The sequence below is a fragment of the Coregonus clupeaformis genome, chromosome 9, assembly GCF_020615455.1.
Source record: "Coregonus clupeaformis isolate EN_2021a chromosome 9, ASM2061545v1, whole genome shotgun sequence".
NCBI classification, from domain to species: domain Eukaryota; kingdom Metazoa; phylum Chordata; class Actinopteri; order Salmoniformes; family Salmonidae; genus Coregonus; species Coregonus clupeaformis.
The window spans coordinates 22,953,206-22,972,018 of record NC_059200.1 but is presented as its reverse complement, the minus strand read 5'-3'; the positions used below and the strand labels follow the sequence as shown (position 1 = coordinate 22,972,018).

At 53.4% G+C, this 18,813-nt stretch overlaps 1 protein-coding gene across 1 annotated transcript in view; it reads right to left on the bottom strand.

The window, feature by feature from the left end:
• LOC121573492 (exosome RNA helicase MTR4-like) overlaps window positions 1–18,813 on the bottom strand; it is a 67,615-nt gene that overhangs the window by 26,316 nt on the left and 22,486 nt on the right. The window contains exons 14-18 of the mRNA XM_041885529.1: window positions 8,120–8,245; window positions 1,535–1,685; window positions 804–976; window positions 495–563; window positions 46–174 (exon numbers count right to left, since the gene is read on the bottom strand). Of these exons, the coding sequence (XP_041741463.1) occupies window positions 46–174; window positions 495–563; window positions 804–976; window positions 1,535–1,685; window positions 8,120–8,245 (648 nt within the window). The remainder of the gene's footprint in view (window positions 1–45; window positions 175–494; window positions 564–803; window positions 977–1,534; window positions 1,686–8,119; window positions 8,246–18,813) is intronic.

Sequence of the window (18,813 nt, the reverse complement as noted above, 5' to 3'; positions counted from 1 at the left end):
GGGAGCCATTTCTGATAGACATGGTGTCTCCCATCATATGCACACCTGCATTTCTCCCTTCTCCCCAGTGGCAGCAGGTTTTGCAGCCTCTGTAGCTGCATTCTTCACACTCTCCTGACTACAGTGGACCAGCACCTCCACCACGTAGAGAGGGTCTGCATCACCTGTACTGGCCTGGAGAAGGAAACATACATACTCAACATGGGGACGACACTAAGCTGAAGGACAACACACACGCTATAAAAACACAAGCTATAACAAACTATCTACTTCGTAGTTACTTTAAATACTAATGTTATGTTTTCAAAGACATTCTCTGATAACATTCGTGGTCCTCTGTAGCTCAGCTGGTAGAGAACGGCGCTTGTAACGCCAGGGTAGTGGGTTCGATCCCCGGGACCACCCATACACAAAAATGTATGCACGCATGACTAAGTCGCTTTGGATAAAAGCGTCTGCTAAATGGCATATTATTATTATTATTTTATTATTACCTTGACGTTTGACTTCTTTGAGAAATTAACGACCACACCCCATCCAAAGTCAACATCTTCGTTTTTGACCTGTAAAAAAGGGTCAACGTTATAGGCACATCTGTATGTTCAGCAATAACCCTTATAGTTCCTTATCTGAGCAAAACTAAGTTGGTATAATGTTTTGTATCTGCGTAAGCCCTATTAAACAGAACATAAAGACAAAGTAGATGGGAAATGGTGGAGCACATTTTGTCTATGTGGTTGTGTTATATAGTACGTTTTCAGTTGGTGGTGAAGGCTGTGGTATGAGTGATATTTGTTTCTAACCTTGACCAATCTGCCAGGCTGGAGGAAGGGAAGGCAGTATTTGGGTTTGTGGACGAACTCTTCGATCTCTTTGCCCAGTTTAGCCAACTGCTGGCGGATCTTATAGTAAGTGACCACACTCTCCTCGTTGGGGATCTCTATGGCGTTATACATCTTTTCCAGCTTTGCCATCTCTGTGGAGTTCAAACAGAGGTCAATCACACCCAGAGAAAAACTAGAATGGGGATTCCCGTACTCTCTTCTAATTCTATTTCTATGGTGATCATAGCTAACTGAACACATTGTCCACAGCAGTGGTCAAACGATACCGAAATAGCATCTGATGTTGACATGTACACAGTGTAGAAAACATTAAGAACACCTTCCTAATATTGAGATGATTGCTTGCCAGTCCATGCATCAATACCGGTATAGGTAAAATACGGTTTACCGGCCAGCCCTAAGCGGCATCAGTAAGGGATTATAGCTTTCACCTGGATTCACCTGGTCAGTCTATGTCATGGAAAGAGCAGGTGTTCATGTTTTGTACACTCAGTGTATAGGGTTCAGATGATCAAAGATAAAACATGCACTTACAAAGCTTTACTTAGCCAGACCAAATCAACTGAACAGTCTATTGAAATCAATCTCGTCTATTCATTTGAATAAAGCACCACTGGCAGGAGAATTCCTATGAAAGAGGATCAGAGAATTACATATAGGACTAGACTTGAGAAGTTGTCTGTACTCACTCTCTACGACCCCGGGCACAGCCCTGTAGTGCTGAAACTGGTAGAAGGACTTCTCCAGCATGTACTCTGGGTTGATCTCCTCCACTCGCAACAGGTTGAGAACCATGTTGTAGGTGAGGTGGAAGGCACTGTTGAGAGGGTCAGCTGAGCCCTGTGGAGAGAGGAAGGTTAGACAGGTAGGTATTCAGCAGGTTGAGAACCATATTGTAGGTGAGGTGGAGCAGGGGAGAGGAAGTAAGGCTGGGCGATATATTGAATGAATTCGATTAAATAGAATGCGTGTTTTTGGTATTTTTTGTTTTTATGAGCGTTTATGTCTGCTTGTTCTCATGTTGTCTTTTTGGTCTCATCTCCTTCGCGCCTTCTGTGCTGTGCACCTTCCCATTTACACCAGAGATATGTATATAATGACGAGATGCTCATGTCTCCGCCCTCATAATGGGAGTCGTTGTCCCAATGGCTGAAAGGCAGGTGACAAACTTAGGTCCAAAACAAGCCCATAGAAACGCATTTGGCTTATTTTGGACAGATTTTGGCGAGAGGGAAGTATCTCGCTTTGCCTCTTCCTCTCGGTTTACACACACGCCAAGCCCCTCCGCCTGCCACTCACAACAACAAAGTTAACATTTACATTTACATTTTAGTCATTTAGCAGACGCTCTTATCCAGAGCGACTTACAGTTAGTGAATACATTTTTTTTTTTTTTTATACTGGCCCCCCATGGGAAACGAACCCACAACCCTGGCGTTGCAAACGCCATGCTCTATCAACTGAGCTACATCCCTGCCGGCCATTCCCTCCCCTACCCTGGACGACGCTGGGCCAATTGTGCGCCGCCCATGAGTCTCCCGGTCGCGGCCGGCTGCGACAGAGCCTGGATTCGAACCAGGATCTCTAGTAGCACAGTTAGCACTGCGATGCAGTGCCTTAGACCACTGCGCCACTGCGCCACTCAGGAGAGATCACTTCTTCCTCTCTGACAACCGGTTTCAACTCGCTATTTGCATTTGAGGTTTGGTCCAACAGAATCAGTCATATAGACACCAAATCACATTGAGACATAATTTTATTGTAATAGAGGAGAAGTTAACCTTTCTAACGATACCCTTTTTATGTCCCAACTCCTCAAATTGCGCACAGAGCAGACACTACTAAAACAGGAGTATCAATGAACATTGATTATGGAAAATGTATGCTCAGTTTGCGGTTCCACGTACCGCTAGCAGCATTTTAGCCAAAGACTTATACTAGCTGTCTAGTCTGTTCTATAAATGTGTAATAAGCATAAAACCCAATTATATAAGGAATTGGTAACTTCTCATTCTGAGAAATAAGGTAGGCCATTGATTTCAACATCTGAACAAATTGGACTGGCTAGCATGCTGTTCAAATGGTTGGAGATGGACAGAAGGGTGTTCATAACAATTCACCTGTTCTGCCTTGTTTGCAAGCAAATTGATCCAAGTAGGCTAAACTTGAAGTATAAAGATCAGCTGGCTACTCACTAGCACTTCTTATCAGTGCTTGACTTGGACTGAAAGTGATTCCGGTACTCATTTTGGGTGCTGGTACTGTTTATAATTAGGTGCAGGATCTTCTATAAAACGGAACAGGTGCTCAAGTAGAACATTTGAGGTGTCGTAACTCAGCTCCGGCCCAAGTCAAGCATTGCTTCTTATCCCTTGCGCAAATAGCCTAGTTGTGTCTGTTCCGAGCTTACTGGTGCTGGAAACTGAGGGCCCAGAATATTTTACACAATGTTGCAAATTCGCTAGTGCAAGCTTCAGACTGGACCCAAGTTAATAGTTGATACAACGTTTCAAGTTCCTTGCAGACAGGCCATGCGTAGCCAATGTGATTTATAGGATATGTATTTTTATCAGGATATTTTCTACCTGCAGGCTGCAGTTTTTATTTGTTGGCTTTATGTAGGCTATTTTGCATAGCTGGCAATGGCAATAGAAGTAACTTTTTAAGTTATCATTTTCATTTAGACTTGGATAGAATTTTCATTAACCACATGACAATGATTTTAAGATGTTATTATAAATTAAATTAAACTATTCAACGAAAATGTGCATATGAAAACTATAACTTGCACAAAGATTGGTAGAAATGGTAAGATAAATTGGCATTCCACATGAAAGGTTGCCGACTCGTATGATTTTATTAAAATTGTATTATTAGGTGTGTCTATACAGTATATGGAAAAATACATGTTTAAAATGTCGACCAACCGGTTGGACCTCGCCTTGTGCACAGGAGCATTGTCAAGCTGAAACAGGAAAGGGCCTTCCCCAAACTGTTTCCACAAAGTTGGAAGCACAGAATTGTCTACCTTGTCATAGTATGCTGTAGCTTTAAGATGTCCCTTCACTGGAACTAAGGGGCCTAGCCCAAACCATGAAAAACAGCCCCAGACAATTATTCCTCCACCAAACGTTACAGTTGGCACTATGCATTCGGGGCAGGTAGCATTCTCCTGGCATTCGCCAAACCCAGATTCAATGATGGCGAGCTTTACACCACTCCAGCCGACGTTTGGCATTGCGCATGGTGATCTTAGGCTTGGTGCGGCTGCTCGGCCATGGAAACCAATTTCATCAAGCTCCCGACGAACAGTTCTCGTGCTGACGTTGCTTCCAGAGGCAATTTGGAACTCGGTAAGGAGTGTTGCAACCGAGGACAGGCGATATTTACGCACTACGTGCTTCAGCACTCTGCGGTCCCGTTCTGTGAGCTTGTGTGGCCTACCACTTCGCGGCTGAGCTGTAGTGGCTCCTAGACGTTTCCACTTCACAATAACAGCACTTACAGTTGACCGGGGCAACTGAATTGTTGGAAAAGTGTCGTCCTATGATACTGCCAATGTTTGTCTATGGAGATTGCATGGCTGTGTGCTCGATTTTATACACCTGTCAGCAACGGGTGTGGCTGAAATAGCCGAATCCACTAATTTGAAGGGGTGTCCACATACTGTTGTATATACAGTGCAGTCAGAAAGTATTCAGAAATCTTCACCTTCTCCACGTTGTTACGTTACAGCCTTAATCTAAAATGTATTAAATATATTTTTTTACTCATCAATCTACACACAATACTCCATAATGACGAAGCAAAAACAGGTTTAGACAGAAAATCCTTATTTACATAAGTATTCAGACCCTTTGCTATGAGACTCGAAATTGAGCTCAGGTGCATCCTGTTTCCATTGATCATCCTTGAAATGTTTCTACAACTTGATTGGAGTCCACCTGTGGTAAATTCAATTGATTGGACATGATTTGGAAAGGCACACACCTGTCTATCCCACAGCTATGAAAAATGTATGCACTCACTAACTGTAAGTCGCTCTGGATAAGAGCGTCTGCTAAATGACTAAAATGTAAATGTAATGATTTGGAAAGGCACACACCTGTCTATATAAGGTCCCACAGTTGAGAGTGCATGTCACAGCAAAAACCAAGCCATGATGTCGATGGAATTGTCCGTAGAGCTTCGAGACAGGATTGTGTCGAGGCACAGATCTGGGCAAGGGTACCAAAAAAGTCCTGCAGCATTGAAGGTCCCCAAGAACACAGTGGCCTCCATCATTCTTAAATGGAAGAAGTTTGGAACCACCAAGACTCTTCCTAGAGCTGGCCGCCCGGCCAAACTGAGCAAACGGGGGAGAAGGGCCTTGGTCAGGGAGGGGACCAAGAACCCGATGGTCACTGACAGAGCTCCAGAGTTCCTCTGTGGAGATGGGGGAACCTTTCAGAAAGACAATCATCTCCGCAGCACTGCACAAATCAGGCCTTTATAGTAGAGTGGCCATGCGGAAGCCACTCCTCAGTAAAAGGCACGACAGCCCACTTGGAGTTTGCCAAAAGACACCTAAAGGACTCTCAGACCATGCGAAACAAGATTCTCTGGTCTGATGAAACCAAGATTGAACTCTTTGGCCTGAATGCCAAGTGTCACGTCTGGAGGAAACCAAGCGTCACGTCTGGAGGAAACCTGGCACCATCCCTATGGAGAAGCATGGTGGTGGCAGCTGTTTTTGGGATGTTTGTCAGCCGCAGGGACTGGGAGACTAGTCAGGATCGAGGGAAAGATGAACGGAGCAAAGTACAGAGAGATCCTTGATGAAAACCTGCTCCAGAGAGCTCAGGACCTCAGACTGGGGCGAAGGTTCACCTTCCAACAGGACAACAACCCTAAGCACACAGCCAAGAAAACGCAGGAGTGGCTTCGGGACAAGTCTCTGAATGTCCTTGAGAGGCCCAGCCAGAGCCCGGACTTGAACCCGATCGAACGTCTCTGGAGAGACCTGAAAATAGCTGTGCAGCGATGCTCCCCATCCAACCTGACAGAGCTTGAGAGGATCTGCAGAGAAGAATGGGAGAAACTCCCCAAATGCAGGTGTGCCAAGCTTGTAGTGTCATACCCAAGAAGACTCGAGGCTGTAATCGCTGCCAAAGGTGCTTCAACAAAGTACTGAGTAATGGGTCAGAATCCTTATGTAAATGTAATATTTCAGTTTAAATCTTTTATAAATTTGCAAATATTTCAAAAAAACTGTTTTCGCTTCGTCATTATGGGGTATTGTGTGTAGATAAATGAGGGTGCTGGTAACGTAACAAAATGTGGAAAAAGTCAAGGGGTCTGAATACTTTCCGAATGCAGTGTATATCGTGAATTACACAAGTTTGAAAATAATCTGATATGATTTCTAGGCCTTATCGCCCAGTCCTAAGAAAATTGTCATTCAGCTGATCATTCAGTAGACACTCATGTCATAAGGAAAGATGAGTAACTCCGTGAACGTATGGTACAAAAGACCAAGTCATGCTTTTCAATGAGGAACATTGGAATTTCAGATCAATTGACTGAATTGAAATCGAGGGTTTGACTACAACACTGATTCAATGCATGTAATAAGGAGAGCTGAGCAACTCATGGTACAGTTTAAACTGAACAGATCTTGAATCAGTTAAACATTGTCATCACGTCCTACTGACAACTCCTGTGGTGAGGGACTGAAACATGAACGTGGAGTTATGCCCTGCCATTGAAATCAATACCAGCTGTTGGTGAGGGACTTACAGGGGCAATCTACAGTTGCTACATCCATTTCGGGACATATAAATTAATGATATGTACCCATTGATTCTTGAAGAATATAACGTCTAAATGCCTCATGAGCTGTCTTACCCCATCAGAACCCAAAATATAAGCTTGTAAATGTAAACAAACCATATATAGCCAGAAAACAAACATGGTTAAAACTATAATTTTGATAGCCCTTGCATCCATAGCTCTATGAATGAGAGTGGTTACATTTCTCCAGCCCCATCCGTCAGCTTTTACCGAAAGTGTGACAGGAAAGGCACTTTGTTATTGTTTCAACTGTTTGAGACCACTCATCAACAATGCCAAGGGCAGTTTGAGTTTCGCAAATCGAAAGTCTCAGCGAGCGATTACAACAGTACAGTAAGAAGAGAAATTAGATCTTCTACAGTGGGGCCAGATCATTTAAAATGGGACATTTCACTCCCTGCCATTAATCTGTCATGTGTTAGGACCAAGATAAACTGCCCCTTGGCTCATTAAAGACCCTGTTGTGCAAGCCTAAATGGACCTCAACTCAGGACCAACAACCCAAGGTACCAGAGCAGAGACATGGAGGACTGACTTATCCCAGAGACAACTTCAACACATGGAGAGTAAGATGTTTAAGGTGCCAGTTAACCAAACCAAGGCTCCAGAGGTCCCTGATCACACTCCCTATGCATAATTTCTACAGAACTCCAAAATGGATCAGGAAGGGGGTTGAGGTTTGAACGTGTAAGTCAGTTAATCAAACAAAGAGTCCTTAGGTACCTGATTATATCACAGCTCCTTAGAGTTTAGGAGAAGTGTTTAGTTGCGGCTGAGTGAGTTTGTAAATGACCCGAGAGTCAGGAAGGTGCTACAGGTTTGGAGATGTTTTTCTGGAGATGTTTTTCTTTGGGGTTGTGTTTGGCTGTGGAGCATGTTCGTAAATGATCCGAGGGCCGGGAAGGAGCTCTATGACCCAGTACACAACCCCAAGACAAGTTACTCACTCTCCCACTGCAGCTCAGGAGGATATGAGGGTCGGCTCAGGTTGTTCTTGTAAATCCATTACTCTCTCCACCCCCCTCATTGCAATCAATCACAGAGCCTGTATGTCACTTGGACAGCGTGTGGAGGGGAGAGATTGAGTCGTTTTAAGAACACTTGGGGAGCTGTGTTGGCACGAGAACCATTGTGACATCATCCCAACAGGGGGTTATATATTATTGCAACGTTCCAAGAGTTACTGGTCTGGTGCTGAACGGGTTTTACAACTGGCCCAAGTCTACAGGGACTCATAACACATTTGTCTTAGTATGTACACTGTATAACGTCTAAAGATATATCAATGCCAACACTTCAGGCATCCCAATCGTTTGTGTGTGCATTGACACTGTACATATACACATGGAGATAAACTATGAGAATGATTCATCTCTATGAATATGTTCCACACACGGCTGTTATTTAAAGCCCCAGTGTGCAGTCTGTTGAGGCAGTAGTACCTTGAGCAGCTGTTTCCCCACCGCAGGGCTCATCTTCTCATCAACCATGAAGATAACAATCCCTCTCTCATCCATCCCTCTCCTGCCAGCTCGGCCTGACATCTGGATGTACTCGCCAGACGTGATCTAACATACACAGACAGAGAGAGAGAGGTGCACAACACATATGGTCTCTAATAACGGTCACACATCTGTCAAACACACACGTAGCCACGTCAATATTCACACAGAGATGTCATGTACTGGAGAATAAGGAGGAGGACCAATGAAACAAGGCAAACTGTTTTAGTTTCTAGTCACTCAAAGAAATGTGTACAGAATGCGTGAGTCATATGTCGACGCAATGATTATTTTTAGAGGTCTACATGTACATGTTCAAATGCATTTTTCTGAACCAAATACGAGCTTGAACAGTCAGCGGGGGTATGCTCCTGAAGGTAGATTGTTTTTATTTTATGCAACATTTACAATACTTGCCTACCATTCCCCCAAACACATGTAAATATTATAAATTGTGCTTCCTGTATTATACTTACGCTAAAATGTTTATTATATTCTACTGAGCCAATTTACTTTATGATGGTATTCTTAACTTTTATTGTTGTTGCATTGTCGAGAAGGAACCTGCAAGTAAGCATTTCGTTGGACGTTGTATACCATTGTGTATCCCATACATACGACTAGTAAAACTTGAAACTTTACCCTGGTGTTGCAACACCTCTTCAGAACATTAACATGGAGGAGAGCTGGAATGGCTTGATTTGCCACTTGGCTTTAAAACCCTCTGCTTTACTAACGCTGCCTGACACACATGGCCCTGATTCGGCTAATCAACAGATTTCCTTTGGTCTCTGACTGTATAAACATTCTCTGCCACGAAAATAACCAGAACAGCTGTGTTTATACCTTCGTCATTCAGATTCAATCATAATCTCTTGGGCATTTTTGGTGCCCTACATCATAAGGCCCTGATTATGAGACTGGTTCTGGACGCTCCTCTCCTCTTAAATCTCTGAGAGGGGGAAGGAGGAAGGGAGGAAGAGGAGCATATGGAGCGAGATAAGAGGGGGCACTCACCCCACGAAGAGGCCCTGGATTTACTGAGGGAGAGAAGGAAAGATGGAAGGAGAGATGGAAGGAATATTGGGGAGAGATGGAAGGACAGATGGGGAGAGATGGAAGGAGAGATGAGGGAGGAGGGGGGGGAAGGAGAGATGAGGGAGGGAGGGGGGAAGGAGAGATGAGGGAGGGGGGAAGGAGAGATGAGGGAGGTGGGGAAGGAGAGATGGGGGAGGGAGGGAGAGATGGGGAGGGAGGGAAGAGAGATGGGGGAGGGAGGGAAGGAGAGATGGGGGAGGAGAGATGGGGGGAGGGAAGGAGAGATGGGGGAGGGAGGGAAGGAGAGATGGGGGGAGGGAGGGAAGGAGAGATGGGAGACGGAGGGAGAGACGGGAGGGAGGCAGGGAAGGAGAGACGGGAGGGAGGTAGGGAAGGAGAGAGAGCAGGGAGGGAAGCAGAGATGGGGAGGGAGGGAGAGATGAGGGAGAAGGGAAGGAGAGATGGGGAGGGTGGGAAGGAGAGATGGGGGAGGGTGGGAAGGAGAGATGGGGGGAGGGTGGGAAGGAGAGATGGGGAGGGGATGGGTGGGGAGGGAGGGAAGGAGAGATGGGGGAGGGAGGGAAGGAGAGATGGGGAAGGGAGGGAAGGAGAGATGGGAGGGAGGGAGGGAAGGAGAGATGGGAAGGAAAGATGGGAGAGATGGGAAGGAGAGATGGGGGAGGGATGAGAGATGGGGAGGGAGGGAAGGAGAGATGGGGGGAGGGAGGGAAGGAGAGATGGGGAGGGAGGGAAGGAGAGATGGGAAGGAAAGATGGGAGAGATGGGAGGGAGGGAGAGATGGGAGGGAGAGATGGGAGGAGGGAGGGAAGGAGAGATGGGTGGGAGGGAGGGAGGAGGGAGGGAGGGAAGGAGAGATGGGTGGGAGGGAGGGAGGGAGGGAGGGAGAGAGGGAGGGAAGGAAGGAGAGATGGGAGGGAGGGAGGGAGAGAGGGAGAGATGGGAGGGAGGGAGGGAAGGAGAGATGGGAGGGAGGGAGGGAAGGAGAGATGGGAGGGAGGGAGGGAGGGAGGGAGGGAAGGAGGAGATGGGAGGGAGGAGGGAAGGAGAGATGGGAGGGAGGGAAGGAGAGAGATGGGAGGGAAGGAGAGAGGGAGGGAGGGAGGGAAGGAGAGATGGGAGGGAGAGATGGGAGGGAGGGAGGGAAGGAGAGATGGGAGGGAAGGAGAGAGGGAAGGAGAGATGGGAGGGAGGGAGAGATGGGAGGGAGGGAGGGAGGGAGGAGAGATGGGAGGGAGGGAGGGAAGGAGAGATGGGAGGAGGGAGAAGGAGAGATGGGAGGGAGGGAGGGAAGGAGAGATGGGAGGGAGGGAGGGAAGGAGAGATGGGAGGGAGGGAGGGAAGGAGAGATGGGAGGGAGGGAAAGGAGAGATGGGGGAGGGAGGAGGGAGGGAAGGAGAGATGGGAGGGAGGAGGGAAGGAGAGATGGGAGGGAGGGAGGGAAGGAGAGATGGGAGGAGGGAGGAAGGAGAGATGGGTGGGAGGGAGGGAGGGAGAGAGGGAGGGAAGGGAAGGAGAGATGGAGGGAAGGAGAGATGGGAGGGAGGGAGGGAGAGATGGGAGGGAGGGAGGAGGGAAGGAGAGATGGAGGGAGGGAGGGAAGGAGAGATGGGAGGGAGGGAGGGAAGGAGAGATGGGGAGGGAGGGAGGAGGGATGGGAGGGAGGGAGGAAGGAGAGATGGGAGGGAGGGAAGGAGGGAGGAAGGGAGGGAGGGAGAGAAGGAGAGATGGGAGGGAGGGAGGGAGGGAGGAGAGATGGGTGGGAGGGAGGGAGGGAAGGAGAGATGGGTGGGAGGGAGGGAGGGAAGGAGAGATGGGTGGGAGGGAGGGAGGGAAGGAGAGGGATGGGTAGGAGGGAGGGAGGGAGGGAGGGAAGGAGAGATGGGAGGGAGGGAGGAGGAGGGAGGGAGGGAGGGAAGGAGAGATGGGAGGGAGGGAGGAGAGGAGAGATGGGAGGGAGGGAAGGAGAGATGGAGGAGGGAGGGAAGGAGATGGGAGGGAGGGAGGAAGGAGAGATGGGAGGAGGGAGGGAGGGAGGGAGGAGGAGGAGGGAGGAAGGAGAGATGGGAGGAGGGAGGAGGAAGGAGAGATGGGAGGGAGGGAGGGAAGGAGAGATGGGAGGGAGGGAGGGGAGAGATGGGAGGGAGGGAGGGAAGGAGAGATGGGAAGGAAAGATGGGAGAGATGGGAAGGAGAGATGGGGGAGGGATGGAGAGATGGGGAGGGAGGGAAGGAGAGATGGGAAAGGGAGGGAAGGGAGGGAGGGAGAGATGGGAGGGAGGGAGGGAGAGATGGGAGGGAGGGAGAGATGGGAGGGAAGGAGAGATGGGAGGGAAGGAGAGATGGGTGGGAGAGATGGGAGGGAGGGAGGGAGGGAAGGAGAGATGGGAGGGAAGGAGGGATGGGAGGGAGGGAGGGAAGGAGAGATGGGAGGGAGGGAGGGAGGGAAGGAGAGATGGGAGGGAGGGAGGGGGGAGGGGGGGAGGGAGAGGAAGGAGAGATGGGGGAGGGAGGGAGGGAAGGAGAGAGGGAGGGAGGAGGGAAGAGAGATGGGAGGGAGGGAGAGGAAGGAGATGGGAGGAGGAGGAAGGAGGATTGGGGGGGGAGGGAGGGAAGGAGAGATGGGAGGGAGGGAAGGAGAGATGGGAGGAGGGAGGGAGAGAGGGAGGGAAGGAGAGGGGGAGGGAGGGAGGATGGGAGGGAGGATGGAGGGGAGAGATGGGAGGAGGGAGGGAAGGAGAGATGGGAGGGAGGGAGAGATGGGAGGGAAGGAGAGATGGGTGGGAGGGGAGGGAGGGAGGGAAGGAGAGATGGGAGGGAAGGAGAGAGGGAGGGAGGGAGGGAGGGAGGGAGAGAGATGGGAGGGAGAGATGGGAGGGAGGAGGGAAGGAGAGATGGGAGGAAGGAGAGATGGAGGGAAGGAGAGATGGGAGGAGGGAGGAAGGAGAGGTGGAGGGAGGGAAGGAGAGATGGGAGGGAGGGAAGGAGAGATGGAGGGAGGAAGGAGAGATGGGAGGGAGCGAAGGAGAGATGGAGGAGGGAAGGAGAGATGGGGGAAGGAGAGATGGGAGGAGTGGAAGGAGATGGGGGAAGGAGAGATGGAGAGATGGGGGAAGGAGAGATGGAGAGATGGGGGGAAGGAGAGATGGGGGGAAGGAGAGATGGGGGGAAGGAGAGATGGGGGGAGGGAGAGATGGGGGAGGGAAGGAGGGATGGGGAAGGAGGGAGGGAGGGAAGGAGAGATGGGAGGGAGGGAGGGAGGGAAGGAGAGGAGAGATGGAAGGAGAGACAGGGAGAGGAGAGACGGGGAGAGGAGAGATGGAAGGAGAGACGCGGAGAGGAGAGATGGGGAGAGGAGAGATGGAAGGAGAGACGGGGAGAGGAGAGATGGAAGGAGAGACGGGAGAGGAGAGATGGAAGGAGAGACGGGGAGAGAGATGGAAGGAGAGACGGAGGAGAGGAGCGGTGGAAGGAGAGACGGGGAGAGGAGAGATGGAAGGAGAGACGGGGAGAGGAGAGATGGAAGGAGAGACGGGAGAGGAGCGATGGAAGGAGAGACGGGGAGAGGAGAGATGGAAGGAGAGACGGGGAGAGGAGAGATGGAAGGAGAGACGGGGAGAGGAGAGATGAAGGAGAGACGGGAGAGGAGAGATGGAAGGAGAGACGGGAGAGGAGAGATGGAAGGAGAGACGGAGAGGAGAGATGGAAGGAGAGACGGGAGAGAGAGATGGAAGAGAGACGGGGAGAGGAGAGATGGAAGGAGAGACGGGAGAGGAGAGATGGAAGGAGAGACGGGGAGAGGAGAGATGGAAGGAGAGACGGGGAGAGGAGAGATGGAAGGACAGATGGGGAGAGATGGAAGGAGAGATGAGGGAGGGAGGGGAAGGAGAGATGAGGGAGGGAGGGGGGAAGGAGAGATGAGGGAGGGGGGAAGGAGAGATGAGGGAGGTGGGGAAGGAGAGAGGAGAGGCAGGGAAGGAGAGATGGGGAGGGAGGGAGAGATGGGGGAAAGGGAGGGAAGGAGAGATGGGGGAGGGAGGAAGGAGAGATGGGGGAGGGAGGGAAGGAGAGATGGGGAGGAGAGATGGGGGGGAGGGAAGGAGAGATGGGGGGAGGGAGGGAAGGAGAGATGGGGAGGGAGGGAGAGACGGAGGGAGAGACGGGAGGGAGGCAGGGAAGGAGGGACGGAGGGAGGTAGGGAAGGAGAGAGAGCAGGAGGGAAGGAGAGATGGGGAGGGAGGGAGAGATGAGGGAGAAGGGAAGGAGAGATGGGGGAGGGTGGGAAGGAGAGATGGGGGAGGGTGGGAAGGAGAGATGGGGAGGGAGGGATGGAGAGATGGGGGAGGGAGGGAAGGAGAGATGGGGGAAGGGAGGGAAGGAGAGATGGGAGGGAGGGAGGGAAGGAGAGATGGGAAGGAAAGATGGGAGAGATGGGAAGGAGAGATGGGGGGAGGGATGGAGAGATGGGGGAGGGAGGGAAGGAGAGATGGGGGAGGGAGGGAAGGAGAGATGGGGGAGGAGGGAAGGAGAGATGGGGGAGGGAGGGAAGGAGAGATGGAGGGAGGGAAGGAGAGATGGGAGGGAGGGAAGGAGGGAGGGAGGGAGGGAAGGAGAGATGGGAGAGGGAGGGTAGGAGGGGAGGGAGGGAAGGAGATATGGGAGGGAGGGAGGGAAGGAGAGATGGGAGGGAGGGAGGGAAGGAGAGAGGGAGGGAGAGAGGGAAGGAGAGATGGGAGGGAGGGAGGGAAGGAGAGATGGGTGGGAGGGAGGGAGGGAGAGAGGGAGGGAGGAAGGAGAGATGGAGAGATGGGAGGGAGGGAGGAAGGAGAGATGGGAGGGAGGAGGGAGGGAGGAGGGAAGGAGGGAGGGAGGGAGGGAAGGAGAGATGGGAGGGAGGGAGGGAAGGAGAGATGGGAGGGAGGGAGGGAAGGAGAGATGGGAGGGGGAGGGAGAGATGGGAGGGAGGGAGGGAGGGGAAGGAGAGATGGGTGGGAGGGAGGGAGGGAGGGAGAGAGGGGAGGGAAGGAAGGAGAGATGGGAGGAGAGGGAGAGAGGGAGGGATGGGAGGGAGGGAGGGAAGGAGAGATGGGAGGAGGGAGGGAGGAGGGAGGGAAGGAGAGATGGGAGGGAGGGAGGGAAGGAGGATTGGGAGGGAGGGAGGGAAGGAGAGATGGGAGGGGGGAAGGAGAGAGGGGAGGGAGGGAGGGAGGGAAGGAGAGGAGAGATGGAAGGAGAGACAGGGAGAGGAGGGAGACGGGAGAGAGGAGAGATGGAAGGAGAGACGGGAGAGGAGAGATGGAAGAGAGACGCGGAGAGGAGAGAGGAAGGAGAGAGGGGAGAGGAGAGATGGAAGGAGAGACGGGAGAGGAGCAGGGAAGGAGAGACGGGGAGAGGAGAGATGGAAGAGACGGGGAGAGGGGAGATGGAAGGAGAGACGGGAGAGGAGAGATGGAAGGAGGAGAGAGGGAGAGATGGAAGGAGATACGGGAGAGGAGAGATGGAAGGAGAGAGGAGAGGAGCGATGGAAGGAGAGACGGGGAGAGGAGAGAAGGAGAGACGGGGAGAGGAGCGATGGAAGGAGAGACGGGATAGGAGAGATGGAAGGAGACGGGGAGAGGAGAGAATGGAAGGAGAGACGGGGAGAGGAGAGATGGAAGGAGAGACGGGGAGAGGAGAGATGGAAGGAGAGACGGGGAGAGGAGAGATGGAAGGAGAGACGGGGAGAGGAGAGATGGAAGGAGAGACGGGGAGAGGAGAGATGGAAGGAGAGACGGGGAGAGGAGAGATGGAAGGACAGATGGGGAGAGATGGAAGGAGAGAGGGAGGGAGGGGGAAGGAGAGATGAGGGAGGGAGGGGGAAGGAGAGATGAGGAGGAGGGAGGGGGGAAGGAGAGATGAGGGAGGGAGGGGGAAGGAGAGATGAGGGAGGGGGAAGGAGAGATGAGGAGGGGGAAGGAGAGATGAAGGAGGGGGGAAGAAGAGAGGAGAGGCAGGGAAGGAGAGATGGGGAGGGAGGAGAGATGGGAGGGAGGGAAGGGAGAGATGGGGGAGGGAGGGAGAGATGGGGGAGGGAGGGAAGGAGAGATGGGGGAGGAGAGATGGGGAGAGGAGAGATGGGGAGGGAGGGAAGGAAGAGAGATGGGAGGAGGGAGGAGAGACGGGGAGGAGGCAGGGAAGGAGAGACGGGAGGAGGTAGGGAAGGAGAGAGACGGGAGGAGGTAGGGAAGGAGAGATGGGGAGGGAGGGAGAGATGAGGGAGAAGGGAAGGAGAGATGGGGAGGGTGGGAAGGAGAGATGGGGAGGGTGGGAAGGAGAGATGGGGAAGGAGGGATGGAGAGATGGGGGAGGGAGGGAAGGAGAGATGGGGAAGGAGGGAAGGAGAGATGGGAGGGAGGGAGGGAAGGAGAGATGGGAAGGAGAGGGAAAGGAGAGATGGGGGGAGGGATGGAGAGATGGGGGAGGGAGGGAAGGAGAGATGGGAGGGAGGGAGGGAAGGAGAGATGGGGGAGGGAGGGAAGGAGAGATGGGAGGGAGGGGAGGGAAGGAGGGAGGGAGGGAAGGAGAGATGGGAGGAGGGAGGGAAGGAGAGATGGAGGGAGGGAGGGAAGGGAGATGGGGGAGGGAGGGAAGGAGAGATGGGAGGGAGGGAGGGAAGGAGAGATGGGAGGAGGGAGGGAAGGAGAGATGGGGGGAGGGAGGGAGGGAGAGAGGGAGGGAGGGAAGGAGAGATGGAGGAGAGATGGGAGGGAGGGAGGGAAGGAGAGATGGGAGGGAGGGAGGGAGGAGAGATGGGAGGAGGGAGGGAAGGAGGGATGGGAGGGAGGGAGGGAGGGAAGGAGGGATGGGAGAGAGGGAGGGAGGGAGGAGGGAGGGAGGGAAGGAGAGATGGGTGGGGAGAGAGGGAGAGGGAAGGAGAGATGGGTGGGAGGGGAGGGAGGGAAGGAGAGATGGGTGGGAGGGGAGGGAGGGAAGGAGAGATGGGTGGGAGGAGGAGAGGGAAGGAGAGATGGGTGGGAGGGAGGGAGGGAGGGAGAGAGGGAGGAGGGAGAGAGGGAGGGAGAGGTGGGAGGAGGGAGAGAGGAGGGAGAGGAGGGAGGGAGGAGAGATGGGAAGGAAAGATGGGAGAGATGGGGAAGGAGAGATGGGGGAGGATGGAGAGATGGGGAGGGAGGAAGGAGAGATGGAAGGAGGGAAGGGGAGGAGGGAGAGATGGGAGGGAGGGGAGGGAGAGATGGGAGGGAGGGAGAGATGGGAGAAGGAGAGATGGGAGAAGGAGAGATGGGTGGGAGAGATGGGAGAGAGGAGGAGGGAAGGAGGGAGGGGAGAGGAGAGGGAAGGAGAGATGGGAGGGAGGGAGGGAGGGAAGGAGAGATGGGAGGAGGGAGGGAGGGGGAGGAAGGAGAGATGGGAGGGAGGGAGGGGGAAGGAGAGATGGGGGAGGAGAGGGGGGAAGGAGAGATGGGAAGGAGGAGGGAAGGAGAGATTGGGAGGGAGGGAGGGAGGGAGGGAGGGAAGGAGAGATGGGAGGGAGGGAAGGAGAGATGGGAGGGAGGGAAGGCGAGATGGGAGGGAGGGAAGGAGAGATGGGGAGGGAGGGAAGGAGAGGAGGGAGGGAGGGAGGATGGGAGGGAAGGATGGGAGGGAGGAGAGATGGGAGGGAGGGAGGAAAGGAGAGATGGGAGGGAGGGAGAGATGGGAGGGAAGGAGAGATGGTGGGAGGGAGGGAGGGAGAGAAGGAGAGATGGGAGGGAAGGAGAGATGGGAGGGAGAGGGAGGGAGGGAGGGAGGAGAGATGGAGAGAGAGTGGGAGGGAGGGAGGGAAGGAGAGATGGGAGGAAGGAGAGATGGGGGAGGGAGGGAAGGAGGGTGGGAGGGAGGGAGGGAGATGGGAGGGAGGGAAGGAGAGATGGGAGGGAGGGAAGGAGAGATGGGAGGGAGGGAAGGAGAAATGGGAGGGAGCGAAGGAGAGATGGGAGGAAGGAGAGATGGGAGGAGGGAAGGAGAGATGGGAGGAGGGAAGGAGAGATGGGGGAAGGAGAGATGGGGGAAGGAGAGATGGGGGAGGAGAGGAGGGAGAGGGGAAGGAGAGATGGGGAGATGGGGGAAGGAGAGATGGGGGAAGGAGAGATGGGAAGGAAGGAGAGATGGGGGGAAGGAGAGATGGGAGGGAGAGATGGGGGGAGGGAAGGAGGGATGGGGAAGGAGGGAGGGAGGAAGGAGAGATGGGAGGGAGGGAGGAGGGAAGGGAGAGGAGAGATGGAGAAGGAGAGACAGGGAGAGGAGAGACGGGAGAGGAGAGATGGAAGGAGAGACGCGGGAGAGGAGAGATGGGGAGAGGAGAGATGGAAGGAGAGACGGGAGAGGAGAGATGGAAGGAGAGACGGGGAGAGGAGAGATGGAAGGAGAGACGGGGAGAGGAGAGATGGAAGGAGAGACGGGAGAGGAGAGATGGAAGGAGAGACGGGAGAGGAGAGCTGAAGGAGAGACGGGGAGAGGAGAGATGGAAGGAGAGACGGGGAGAGGAGAGATGGAAGGAGAGACGGGAGAGGAGAGATGGAAGGAGAGACGCGAGAGGAGAGATGGAAGGAGAGACGGGGAGAGGAGCGATGGAAGGAGAGACGGGGATAGGAGAGATGGAAGGAGAGACGGGGAGAGGAGAGAAGCGATGGAAGGAGAGACGGGGATAGGAGAGATGGAAGGAGAGACGGGGGGGGGGAGAGGAAGACGGAGAGGAGAGATGGAAGGAGAGACGGAGAGGAGAGATGGAAGGAGAGACGGGGAGAGGAGATGGAAGGAGAGAGACGTGAGAGGAGAGATGGAAGGAGAGACGGGGAGAGGAGAGATGGAAGGACAGATGGGGGAGAGATGGAAGGAGAGATGAGGGAGGGAGGGGAAGGAGAGATGAGGGAGGGAGGGGAGGGGGAAGGAGAGATGAGGGGGAGGGAGGGAAGGAGAGATGAGGGAGGTGGGAGGTGGGGAAGGAGAGAGGGGCAGGGAAGGAGAGATGGGGAGGGAGGGAAGGAGAGATGGGAGGGAGGGAGAGATGGAGGAGAGATGGGGGGAGGGAAGGAGAGATGGGGAGGGAGGGAAGGAGAGATGGGGGGGAGGGAGGGAGGGGAGGGAGAGACGGGAGGGAGGCAGGGAAGGAGAGACGGAGGGAGGTAGGGAAAGGAGAGAGAGCAGGGAGGGAAGGAGAGATGGGGAGGGAGGGAGAGATGAGGGAGAAGGGAAGGAGAGATGGGGAGGGTGGGAAGGAGAGATGGGGGAGGGTGGGAAGGAGAGATGGGGAGGGAGGGATGGAGAGATGGGGGAGGGAGGGAAGGAGAGATGGGGAAGGGAGGGAAGGAGAGATGGGAGGGAGGGAGGAGGAGAGATGGGAAGGAAAGATGGGAGAGATGGGGAAGGAGAGATGGGGGGAGGGAGGGAAGGAGAGATGGGGGAGGGAGGGAAGGAGAGATGGGGGAGGGAGGGAAGGAGAGATGGGGGAGGGAGGAAGGAGAGATGGGAGGGAGGGAAGGAGAGGGGAGGGAGGGAAGGAGAGATGGGAGGGAGGGAAGGAGGGAGGGGAGGGAGGGTAGG